Source organism: Myotis daubentonii, chromosome 14 (assembly GCF_963259705.1).
Source record: "Myotis daubentonii chromosome 14, mMyoDau2.1, whole genome shotgun sequence".
Lineage (NCBI taxonomy): Eukaryota > Metazoa > Chordata > Mammalia > Chiroptera > Vespertilionidae > Myotis > Myotis daubentonii.
In genome coordinates this window covers 11,010,382-11,023,525 of record NC_081853.1, presented here as the reverse complement: position 1 = coordinate 11,023,525, position 13,144 = coordinate 11,010,382, and the positions used below count along the sequence as shown (strand labels likewise).

The following is a 13,144-nucleotide window of genomic DNA, read 5'->3' as shown; positions in this document are numbered from 1 at the left end:
TTTTTTTTTAATTTTTTGGATCTTCTGATCCTCGCTGATTCATTCTTTCCAACAAACATGTTTTTGAAACTAAGAATTGTAAAATATAAAACATGGTTTTTGAGCTGTAAATTAACTAGCTAGAGAGACGTGCAGGCATGAAATCGGATGGTATTTTGACCTCAAGCAGCTAACAGCTCTCCTCGGTGGTGGTGGGATCTTGTGCCAGGAACTCGTCTATGCCCCTGACATGTGGTAACACATTTCATTCTCATGAACAACAGTGTCATGGGGTAGCTACTGTTGGTCCCCACTTCACAGAGGAGAGACACAGAAGTGCAGTTACTTGCCCAAGGTCACACGCCAATTACCAAGCCATGGTGTCTAATCCCAAAGGTCATGCTCAGAACCACTCACCCTACCCAACATTCAGAAAAGGGAGAGATTTGTATACATGAAGAAAGAAAAGGAAAACACCCTTGATGGAGTTCTCTGTGTGCCAATCACACCACTACACACATTATATATGTTCCATCTAATTGCAAAACAATGTTGAAAGATGGGTTTGACACTAAGATTGGACACATAAGGCCATTGAGGTGTGGAAAGACGGGTAACTTGCCCCAGTATTCATGGTTCATGAATGTTGAAGCCAGAAACCAAGCCTGGCTTTGTCTGATTTCAAAACCCATGCTGCTAACCTCGACACTGAACTGCTTATCTCTGAGTGTGGCCTGGGCAGTGTCCATAGGAAGCTGAATTTAGGCTGCTGATAACTGTGGGCAGGAATTGCTGAAATGGACATGGGGTTGGGGGCAATGTCAGAGGAAGAGGAGCCTCCAGGGGTCTTGAAGTTACCTCATTAGGAATAAAAGATGAATGGAGAAAGCTCTCAGAGGGATTATCTTAGTCACCAAAGAATGCAGCCTACACTGAGGTAGCAGAAGCATAGATTTCTTCTCCATAATTCCAGAAAATAGAGCCAGGAACAATGGGAAGGATGTGTAAGAAAGGCATTTGAGCCATTAACCAGCAATGTCTAAAAACGGGAGGTTCCTATCTGGCCGTTCTAGAAACGCCTCCCCAGAGCCTGACAGCCAGGGTAGGGATGTAGCACAGGGAAATGCGAGGTTTGGGAATGATGTGATAATATCAGTAATATAACCGAAGACACCGGCGGCAAGGTTATGAACCTGACTGGCCTGGAAAGGAGCCCAAAGATTTTCCAAGAGCAGAGGATGGAATAGGGAGTAGGGGTAGTTGGTGGATGGTGTGCTGGTCAGGTCTCTTTTGGAATAAGAAACAGAAACCCCTTTCAGGGGTAGCTCATGTGGAGGGAGTATTTTCAGGAAACAATGGTGGGGGGATCCTGAAGCCATCCTGACCAGGAATACAACTAGCAAGTGAGGTTCATGCTTCACTCTCACAGGGGCCACGCAGGCTCTTACATCTTGGAGTTTCTGCTTATGGCTTTGTGATTTGGTACTTTTGCAAAATTCTGGTTCCTTCTCTCCCAGGTGTTTTTTGTTTTTTTTCCTTTCCCAATACGGTTAGTGTAATACCTGTTGACCTTTCAACTCAAGAGGTAGTTACCAGCTGACAACAATCTGGATCTTAGTCAGATAGTATGCAGGAAGATAGGTCCAGTAGACATTGGCCGACCAACGAGTTGGCAGGTCTTGGGTCATGTGCCGATGTGAATAAGTCAGCAGTCACTTCCTAGACATGAGGGTTGCCCCTGGGGGTAAAAGGAGCAGTTTGTGCAGGAGCGACACCACATCTCACTAAGGAGTTAGGTGGCGTGGGCCCAGGCCAAGCAGATGTATTGGCCTCACTGCTGTTGGCAGACATTTGACTGTCAGAGTTTTTTCTTTTAATTCTGCTCTTATCAAAAAAGAAGGACTAGTGCCTTGGCCATTGTGGCTCAGCTGGTTGAGCATCATCCCATGCACCGAAAGGTCGCCGATCCAATTCCTGGTCAGGGCACATGCCCAGGTTGTGGGTTCCGTCCCAGGTCAGGGTACGTACTGGCGGCGGCCGGTCGATGCTTCTCTCTATCTAAAATGAATAAAAGCACACTACAGGAAAGAAGGACTAGCAATTTGGTTTCCGAACAGGAGGACCTGCCAGCCTCCAGGAGATAAGGAACTATGAAGTGAATTTCCTTCCTACTGGTGAAGCCAGCATCGTTTGATCAAAATAAAATTCCAGTCCACATGTTTGCATCCTCAGGGTTGGGGGAGGAGCTTTGTGGATTAAGGTAAATGCTTTGTCTTCAAAGATATAAAGGCTTGGGATAAGGAGGTTAAGAAAGCCAAGCCTGGCCCTGTGAGGGGCAGAGGCAGAGAGCGGCGGTTGTCAGGGTGGGGAGCCAGAGGACGCATGCTGGGTTTTACTGCGGTCTCCAGTTTTAGGCTTGTGTCTTGCCAAGTATGTGTCACTTAGAAGCATTTTGATATTTGGTGACTGGGCCTTCTTCTTTGTTAAGACTGGTTTACCCTCAAACTCCCTGCCACCCACACACTCAAAGAGAAGACATGAGGACAGAGTTTTCCTCTCTGACTTTCAATTGATGACTGCTCTGTAGCTATTAATTATTGTTTCAAGAAAATGGTGAAGAAATAAATGAATCATATCAGCTCCCTGTGTCTTTACTATAAACCATCTTCAGATAAGACTTGCCTTGATAAGGCACAGCTTCGTAGATCCCTGTCTGTCTCCCAGGGAGGAAACAGCTCGTGTCTGTGTGGCCACGCTGGGTCCCTGCCGGCCCGCTGCGTGAGGTCACAGCGTGTCCGCCCTGGGAAGGAAGGCATTCGCCGTCCCAGCGGTGGCGCGGCAGACCTCCCGGCCCTGCCAACATTCTTTCTGAAGTTAGCACAACATGTTCATTTCAGAAGGGCAGCTGGCCAACTTGGAGGAGCCAAGCAGACAATTCCATGTCTGCGTCTGTCGGAAAGGGGGCGTCCCCAATCCTTCATCCCTCTCGCTGTCTCCGCTCCTCTCTCACACGCTGCGTGCCTGAAGCAGCCAGGATGAGAGCATGTTCACCATGAAGTGTTGTGGTTGGCGCGGACTGTTGGCTGGTAGGATGTGGGTTTCTTTGAAATCTTCCAGAGTAAATAGGAGCAACTACTTTATTTTTTTCTCCTTTGTGAGTCTACTTGGACCTTCAAACCGGGTTCGGAGCCAGTGAACCCTGACTCCGCCTCGTGTGACAACCTAGAACTGAACACGGTGTGGCCGATGAAATCACACGCGGGCTTCGGGAGCCAGCACTCAGGGTAGCTTGTGTGGCTTCATTAAACATCCATTGTTAATAAGCAGAAACCGTGCCGTGGCTTTGTCACCCAGACACTATGGTGACACTCAGTCCTGGTGTCGGAGGTCAGAGAGCAGGACTGGTGCATTGGGAAGGTGCCAGCTGTGTCCTGACCAGACAGGACGTGGGTGGGGATGTGCTTTATTCTAGGACAGAGGCTCTCAAATGCTGGTGCTCAGGCCTTTGCAGACCATCCGGCCTTCCCTTTCCAGGACTGATTGCTTCCTGTGGTTTAAAATATGAAACTGCCTGTCATTTTCCTGAGCACACATTTTATCTTAGTGCTTCTTGGGGACACTATAGAAAGGCAGTAAATGTCTAAATATGTCCAGTTTGTTTACTTTTGTTGTTGTTTTCTTCAAGTATATTTTTACTAATCTCGGAGAGGAAAGGAAAGGGAGAGAGACATAAGAAACATCAATGATGAGAGAGAATCATTGATCAGCTGCCTCCTGTACACTCCACACCAGGGATTGAGCCCACAACCCAGGTATATTCCCAGACCGGGAATGGAACCATGACCTCCTGGTTCATAAATCAATGCTCAATCCCTGAGCCAAGCCAGTTGGGCAAGTTTGTTTACTTTTGGATGCTTGATTTTTCCCCCCTAATAATAAGTTGGAGTGGATAGGGAAGGTTTATTTGCATGATTTTTTTTTTTTTTTGTATCAGTGTTGTCTCTTTCTTAAACAATGGGGCAACCCTTTTGAATTAACACCATTTACCATCTGGAGCCAAACTGGGTGGGGTCCCACTCCTGGCGCCAGTCTTCAGACTCTCTGCCTCGGTTTCCGTCTGTAAAAGGGGGGTGATACTAATGCCCACGCTGGAGTCTTTCCCGAGCTTCCGTGGTGGAATGTGTGTGGAGCGCTTGGCCCGGCCCTGGCACCGCAGCAGGGGCTCGGGAGACACTGGGTGGGGCTTGTTGCTGCTCCCACCTGCTCACCAAGGCTCTAGGGCAGCACTGTCAGTATAAATAAGACAAAAACCATGAACATCGTTCAAAATTTTCTAGTAACCACCATAAAATGTAAAGAGAAACAGGTGAAATTCATTTCACTGTATTTTATTTAGCCCATTTTTCCCCAGTTATTATTATTGCAACCTGTAGGGCTAGCCCCTTCCGGAGGGAATAGCCACGTGTAGCTACTGGCTGTGAGGCTCTAGTGTTTATCTCAAAGCCATAATCACCAGCAAATCGCTTCCTTCAGAATGTTTCTATTCCAGCACTCGGTGATGGGCAGTGCGTGCACATAAAGGTTCTTTTAAGTAGTGGCTGAAGGTGTCATTATTAATCCACAGCATATAGCTTTCTTTGTTCATTATGGTTCAATCCTTTCCTGTCTGCAAGGATTTCTATAGTCACCTTCATGAAAAGCTGTCTGTAGCTATGGGGTCCAGTGGGAGTGGGGGATGGTCCCGGGGTTAGCTGGCTATTCTTGGATTTTATTTGGCAGCCATGTTTCAGTGAGTAAACCTTTGGATGCTCCAGGCTATTGAGAATGTAATATTCCATCATGACTTGTTTGGTAACGAGCCAACAAAACAGCACCCCCCCCCCCGCCTCCGTCACCTCTCAAATGCATGGTGAAAAAGTGTTTCTATGACCCTGAGCGTGACATTTCAGTTGCCGGGGCATGTCCTGGGGGTTCTTCTTCTGCTTATAGTGGACGCTGGCATTGTTTCATTGCCATCGCCTACCCCTTCTGTAAAATACCGTGCGCATCGCCTCTCCACGGCTCAGAATGTCGCTCTGATTTTCCCTCACGTCCCCCTTCAGCCACAATGGTCCACTCCCGCGTCCCGTGGACCAGCGCCCTGGCTGCGCACGGCGGCATGAATACATTTCAGCTTTCCTTTCATTCGAACCAACAGATTAAAAACTAATTATTCTCTGTAATATTTTTATAATAAAAACTAAGCTGAAATGATTTATATACACTTCCCGCTAAGACATTTGCAATTCAAGGTTAAAATTGTTCTTGAAACAGCACCAGTTAAAATGCAATTACAGCTCCCCGAGCAGGGATAAAAGGAAGAGATGTTTTACATGGTCACTTCCAAAGTTAAAAAGTCCATTGAATGTTATAGAAATAAAAACTTTCATTTAGCTTTACTCCATGATAAAGGCTTCATTCGTTACGGTGAAGTAAAGATAAACTCAGGTGTGTTTGTTAGCTGTGCCCGACAAAGAATGAGTGAATAAAACGCAGGCTTGGTGAGGTGGGTGGCATCTTTGCCTGGTGCCGCCGTCCTGGTCACACGCCCGGCCTCCTGTGCTGGCCGGAGGCTGGTCTTCCCAGAGCGCCCCAGTGCAGGCAGTTATGTGGCCGTCCGTCGGTGTCTTGCAGAAGTGGTATTTGGGGATTAGCTAAGGGGAATTGTTCGGCGGGGGGGTCTCTTATCACCACATCAGTTTCCCCCACAGTGTGACCCTGTGAGGAATGCTGTGGGCCCACAATGTGTTTGGCATGAAGCCGCTGAGAGCATGAAAAAGAGTCACCTCTTGGTTCCTGGGTGACCTTGGGCAGGTGATTTAATGTCTCTAAGACCAGTTTCCTCACCAGTCGAGAGTCATAATGATACGTTAGTACCTCTGACCTTATGGGATGTCTGTGAGGAGTAAAGAAGAGAGAGCACATGACCCTCTTACTTAGCACAATGCCTTGTGTGTAATAAACGCTCAGTAAGTATAAGATGCTAGTGTTAATGATGTCATAATGCTATTAATAATGTTACTTTAATGTTATTTAAGCTAAAAATAAGTTAGGAACCAAATAGCGTTTGTAAAGTGCATAACTAAGTACATGGCACATGATGGGTGTGATAGAGAAGCAGATGGCACTAGGTTGTCGGGAGCTTTGAGTACAGTCGTGATGACCACATTCCCATAAAGCAGTAATAATAGTAATCGCAGTGATGATAATAGTTATTTAGTATCTACTGTGAGCCAGGAATTATGCCAAAAACCACGAGGTAGGTAGTGATGTTGTCTCCGTTATCCAGGTAAGAGAACTGAAGCTCGGAAACGCTACGTACTTGGACAAGGTCACACATTAGCAAGTAGGGGTTACAAACAGGGTTTCGAAGCCAGGCAGCATAGTAGGGGTTTTGCAGTGGGAGATGAGGCACCGGCCAGATCCTTAGGGCCCCATCGTGAGAATGGGAGGTGGTTGAGAAGCACTGATCGGGTATATGATCTCCTGTGCATGTTAAAAGGACCGTCGGGTGGCTGCTGACCAGGTCTAGAAGACTTGAAACAGGGCTTTGTATAGATTGCTCGGTGGCCCCAGCCTTATGCGGGCTGCTGTATTACACAACCCCGGTAGGCACCCTCTCGGTACAGTCTCTGTAGATGGCATCCCTGGGAATCGAAAACTGCAGTGGAGGCCCAGGTGGTGGTCACTTTCACCTTTAGTGAGTGAGTATGTTTCTAAGGGTAACAAGGACCAGGGAAAACCTGAAGCATCTGTGTAGTGACATACAGCAGGTGCCCCTTTTCTGCAGGGGGTATGGTCCAAGACCACGGTGGGTGCCTAACACCGTGGATAGCACCAAACCCTACATACACTATCTTGTTGTTTTTTTCTATCTATGCAAACCTTCCACATAAAGGATGCACTTTCCGGCTTCTCTTGGGCATGTCTGAGTTGCCAGCCTCGCTCCTCCTGTGCTTGGGGCCATTATTAAATAAAGTCAGGGCGGCGTGAACACAAGCACTGCAGTGCCCTGACAGGGGACCTGAGACGCTACTATGTGACTAAGGGGCAGATGTGGCCTACAGCGTGGAGACGCGGACAAAGGGATGACTCGTGCCCGGGAAGGACAGCAGGATACCACATGGTTTCATCCCACAACTCGGAATATACACAAGTTAAAACTTACAAATGGTTTGCTTCTGGGATTTTTTTATTTAGTATTTTCAGACTGCAGTTGACCACAAGTAACTGAAACCTCAGAAAGCGAAACAGCTGGTCAGGGGGAGGCACTGTTTCAGCAGGTTTCTGGCCCAGATGATTGCTGCTTCCCTGCCAAAGTGGAAAATAGGGGCTCCCCTCGCCAACCCAGGGACCAGGGGGGGTTTCCAGTCCCTACTCAGGCGTGCCAGTTACCAGCGAGAGGCCACTGGCAATTTCACTCAACGTACAGGAATGACAGGGTTTTCCTGAATGCTGCCAGCCTAGCGAAGGACCGTGGCTGAGTCTGCTAAGAGTCCTCCTTTTCCTCTTTTGTGTGACTGCCAAGCGAAGGTGTGATCCAGTTGACAATATAATATCGTTCAGGTCATTGGTTCACTCTGTGAGAACCGTCGCATCCTCCCTTCGAAATCTTAGGGCAAGTTTTGTTAACGACAAGGAAGTGGCGGAGCTTTTAAGCCATAGCACGCCATTAAGCTGTAAGAAGCAATTTAAGCATTTTTGTGTTAAGTTCAGAACCTGCCTGTTTTCGTAGTTATATGACTAATTCTTTCCGGAGGCATCAGAAATAAACTTTTTAGGAGAACTAAATGCTGTCTTGTGGAAGAAGCAACTATTCTAGAGGAGAAACAAACCTCAGATCGAATTGCTGAGGCATCTTGCAGGCCATCCTGTCCTGGCATCTCGGAGATTAAACTATTTCAGGGCAGATGGCTGTCTTTTCCAGAAAAATCTCTGGTCTAATGTGCTATGTATGGCCGCCCAGTCTATTTTCTTTAAAAAACACTCTGAAAGTTAAGGAATTCCTTCCTCTATTCAGCTCACATCTCCAAGGCTGTAATTTAAACCAATTTCCTCTTATTCGGCCTTCTCTGGACACGGAGAAGAGCTGGTCAGCATCTTCCACGTACAAGGGCCTTTAATCAAATTCCTCCTTATTCGCCGGTTCTGCCAGCTGCACTGTCCCACTTCCTCTGACCTTTCACACAGGACTTACTCTCCGTCCCCTAAATCATTTTGGTTAGTCTTTCCCTAGACCAGTGGTCGGCAAACTCATTAGTCAACAGAGCCAAATATCAACAGTACCACGATTGAAGTTTCTTTTGAGAGCCAGATTTTTTAAACCTAAACTATATAGGTAGGTACATTGTTATTAACTTAATTAGGGTGCTCCTAAGGCTTAGGAAGAGCCACACTCAAGGGGCCAAAGAGCCGCATGTGGCTCGAGAGCCGCGGTTTGCCGACCACGGCCCTAGACTGTTTCCAGAGGGCCTTTACTTCCCTTCATGTAATTTTAAGAAGCTATTTTCTCTAAGAAAATCTGAAACCTCCTCTCATTTTCGGGCGCATTCAGTCCGGGTTTTGGTCGTCCCCACGTGGGTGTGCCGTGCCTGGGGATTTGCTTTCCAGCACCTCCCTCATCTTGCATCCGAGGGGGTCACATTTGGACAGAGTAAGCCATCTGACCTTTGATTGCCTCTCTCCCTCCAGAAGGAACATCTGAAGGAAGGATGGGGGAGGGGAGGCACATTCTGCCCGGCAGTGCTGGGAGCTGTGAGAGGAGGCGCTGTGTGAATAGCAGAGAGTTGGAGTAACTCGAGAATAATGTGCTCCTTTTACGTGGAGGCTGGTTGAGAGACCGTCTGGTTCTATTACTTTGATGAAAAAGCAGAGAGGTTTCACGGTTTATTATCACTTCACATTTGCAGAATTGGAGGGAAGGTGGGATGATAGGCGAACCCATATACTTGAATGATTCTTGGCTAAAATCACTCTGTACTTCACTTATGTATTCATTACTTTCTGATGCGAAGAGAGGGCGTTTCAGAAGGAAGCAGGCTGTTCTCGGCCGGCTTCTGCGAGGCCGTTTGAGAAACACTGGGGTTAGTTCCAGGCTTCAGGATGACCATCCGAAACCGAGGCGGTAATTCTCTTGTTTGTTTATGCCTTGGTGGCAGCCACCCCCTGGCCCCGAGGCCGAGGGTAGCCACTCTAAGTGCCAGGGAGGCATCGTCTACCCATCACACCTGGCTCTCCAGCAGACAGCGTTCTGACCCGTGTTCAAGGGGCCAGGTGTTCCAGGAAGAGTTCATTCGGTCTCTCTCTTCTTCACTCCATTCCTTCCCCCACATCCAGGAGTTAGATTTTCGGTGGCTGGCAATGTTCGGCTACGGTCCATTTCTTTGGTGACAAGAATAGCTCTGTGGTCCGTTGGGAACTAACCTCTGCCCGCCAGCCCCTGCCCTTCCTGCGACCTGCTCCCATGAGTGGAATGCCGAGGGCCAGTGGGGCTGCTTTTCGTCATAGAAATAGGATCCTGGAGTTGGGAGTGTTTTTTTTCTCTGCTTTCCCATGGAAGTTTGGTGAGCAGTCTTGTGGGAAATGGCCCTTAATAATGTTACTAATAATCATAGCTGCGGATCTTCACTGAGGCTCTCCGGGGGCTAGGTGATGAACGTAGATTTTAATCTTTTCCATCACCTGGTAAGATAGAGACTAGTATTATGTCTGTTTTACAGATGAGGAAACTTGAGATGTAGGAAGTTTGACTATCTGACTGGCTGACCTCGGGGGGTTGGGGCGGGGGCAGTTAACTGGCAAGCCATGCATTTAGCAACTTTGTGACTTAGCGACTCGGATGCCCTGGATCCCCCGGATATAAGGAGAAGCTCAGGACAAATTAGGTCATTGATATTTATTGAGGCCTATGTACCAGGAACCTGGCACTGCACATGGATGATCTCATTTAATGTTGACTTGAACCCTATCGCGAGGATGCTGCTGTGATTATCACCACTTTATTGAGGAAATTTTGAGGCTCAGAGAAGTTGAGCATCTTTCTCAGCGTCATGGTGGAGCCATGGGGCTAGAATTCCCCCCCAAGCAGTCTGGCTCCAGAGCCTCCCAGTTTCACCAAAACTCAATGTTCCTGTAATATCGGAGGCTGTGGCCGGGGCCAGAGCTGTGGAAAACATGGGACTCTGAGACATGGACTGAGAGTTCTCTACACCCTCCAATGAAGGGTTTTCCTGGGTAGTTGGTGGGACAGAGGCCTCAGCCAGACGAGCCAAAGCCTGTGTCCCGCGGGGTGTGTCAGATGCGGCCTGTGTCAGACGCGGCCTGTGTCCCGCGGGGTGTGTCAGACGCGGCCTGGGGCACGTCCGATCATTATTGTGTTCTTGTCACCCCCACCCGCTTGGGACCTCGGAGCTCTTCTAACTGATGTTCTTTTTTTCTCCCCTCGCTGGTTCTCTGTGCAGCTCGAGGCTTTCTATTCTATCTTCACCACGGAGCAGCAAGACCACGTCAAGTCAGTGGAGTACCTGAGAAATAACTTCCGGCCACAGCAGGGTCTGAACGGCAGGGTGGTGTCCAAGTCCGCCGTCCGCGACGCCTGGAACCATGACATGACAGACTTCCTCGATAACCCACTGGGGACGGAATCCTCTAAAGGTACCTTCGGATCAGTGCCCTTGCCCCAGGGAGATTCCTGATCATAAATTACTTCAATTGAAAAGGAGTTCAAAACCAGCCAAGAACTGGGACTTGGTGTTAAGCGTATGCCCTTCTGCTGAAGGGACGCGGGTGGTTGCTAAGGAGAAACAGGTGTGGGAATAACTAGTTAACTAGGTAAGTTCAAAACTGCCCTGTTGATGAGGAATATACGAGTCATTCTCTCGGATTCTGTACCTTGCGACATCAGCACTAGTTAGTTCATGTCTAAAGAAAGCTTCGGGGTGTCTTACTGCTTAACTGTTTTCCTGTTGGGGTCAGGAGTTTGTCTCAGGGCCTGGACTTGCTCCCAGGGCCCCTGTCTGCAGCGTCCTTAACAACATGCAGCCCAGACAAGGACTCCAGGCAGCTCTGCCCCTCTAGGCACCACCTGGCCTTTGAAATTATCACATAACAGTTTAAAGTCCGTGTCTGATAAACCTAAGTTCATAATTTCCAGCCATCGAATCTTTTCCATTTCTACTTTCTTAATGTGAAATGAGCATGAGTTTCTCTCCCAGGAAACTAGAAAGTCGACTCTACCCTGGCAGCCCACCCTCCCAGCTCTGTGATTTGTCATAATTGTGGCTCAGAGCTTGGGGAACGCTTAGCGGACTAAGGCTGATCGAAGCCCGGGTGCCTGGAAGGGAGGGGGGAAGAACAGGCGTTTTTATGATCTCTCTCAAGCCAGTGCTCTCCTTCTTCAAAACTGAACTTGGGTGATGCAGGGTGAGCTTGTATCGTCTATCAGCACTGGAGTTCAGTGGGGGGAGTTACATGGAGAAGTTTGGCAAGAGTGCCCCCACCCACAATGAAAGGGGCCTGGCTGCTGGCACACGGCCTTTGTGGGAACAGGGGGACTGAGATTCTCTCCACAAATAACCACATTCACCTGCCCTTGGATGGTCAGAATAAGCCCATTTCCAGGCTCATAGCTGAACAGGAGCTAACAGAAGAGGCGAGGATGTTTAAGAGTGTGACCCTCTCCCTCTGGTCTGCTTTTGTTTGGGGACGGGGAGGAGGAGCTAGTCTGGCCAGGTTCTGTCAAGAACCGCTGGAGATTCCAGTAATATGGGGCGGACACCTTGTCAAGGGCATCATTTGTCAGCCTGGAACAATGGAGGGCTAGGAAGCACACAGACCTTAAAATACCTTCAGTTGGGCCGCCATAGAAAACTGCACGCGGGCTCATTTTTTTTTTTTTTTCACCGAGCTAAAAATAAAAGAAAACCACTGAACTCCAGCGCTTTCTCCCGCGGGAACTGGCTTGAGAAATAGCTCGTGGGGGCTGACTGTCTTGTGAGACGTGAATGTGCAGGACGTGTGGGGGGTGAGGAATTTATATCACAAGGGAGCGCCGGATTGGGGAGCTCAGAGCTGCTGAGGATGTGGCAGCTGCAAAGTGCTTTCCTTAAAAACGGGCTGAGGATGCGATGTTCGTCAGCCATGCAGAGAGGAATGCGAGGCCCTTCATACCCAGGGAAGTGGAGACAGTGGTTTCCCCTGGCACCAAATGGTCGAAGCGGGCAAGAGCCTCCGCTGAGTTCGCGCGGAGCCCAGGACCCGTCCTGCCATGTCAGGGCCAGCTCTGCATTCCGCAGGCTTGTGGCAGTGACCACAGTGCCCACTGCTGACTCCTAAGGTGTGTGGATGTGAAGATGTTTGTGATCTTGAGAGAGAGATGTAGGTGCAGGCCTATGTCTTCTTTTTTAATCCTCTCCCAAGGATATTTTTCCATTGATTTTTAGAGAGAGTGGGAGGGGGAAAGACAGAAAGAAATATCAATGTGAGAGAAACACATTGATTGGTTGCCTCCTGCAGGAACCCCAACCAGGGCCCAGGGCAGGGAGGAGCCTGCAACCGCTGTACGCACCCTTGACTGGAATCGAACCCGAGACCCTTTGGTCTGCAGGCCAACACTCTATCCACTGAGCCAAACCGGCTAGGGCCCTACATCTTTTTTAAACAGAGTGTCAGTGTTAACACACAGGAAAACACGCATATACTACATGGACAGCTTGATGAGTTTTCACAAACAGAATGCACTTGAGTCACAAACACCCAGATCCCGAAGCTCACACCACCAGCTTCCCAGGAGCACCTGCGTCTCCTGTTCCTGGTCACGGACTGTGCCCAGGGGCGGCCATGGCCGTGAGCTAGCCTTGCCTGCGGGTCAGTTTCATGGAAACAGCCATGCAGGGTGGCCTTTCTGCGTCTTGCTCCTTGTGCTCTCCTGGCTTGGAGAGTCATCTGTGCTGCCCCATGCAGTTGTAGTTTGTTCTTTCTTATCGCTGAATTTCCTTGTGTGACTGTACCTGGATTGTTGACCTCTTTCAAGAGACATGGGTGTATGGGTGATTATGAAAATTCTTGAACATATCTTGTAATGAGCGTATGGACACATCTCTGCAGGGTACGCACCCAGGAGTAAAGG

General features: G+C 48.7%; 1 protein-coding gene across 3 annotated transcripts in view; it reads left to right on the top strand.

The window, feature by feature from the left end:
* The window catches only part of PTPRG (protein tyrosine phosphatase receptor type G), a 656,388-nt gene that overhangs the window by 532,032 nt on the left and 111,212 nt on the right, over nt 1-13,144 (top strand). For all 3 annotated transcript variants that reach the window (XM_059663089.1, XM_059663088.1, XM_059663090.1), the window contains exon 8: nt 10,479-10,671. In XM_059663089.1, the coding sequence (XP_059519072.1) occupies nt 10,479-10,671 (193 nt within the window). The remainder of the gene's footprint in view (nt 1-10,478; nt 10,672-13,144) is intronic.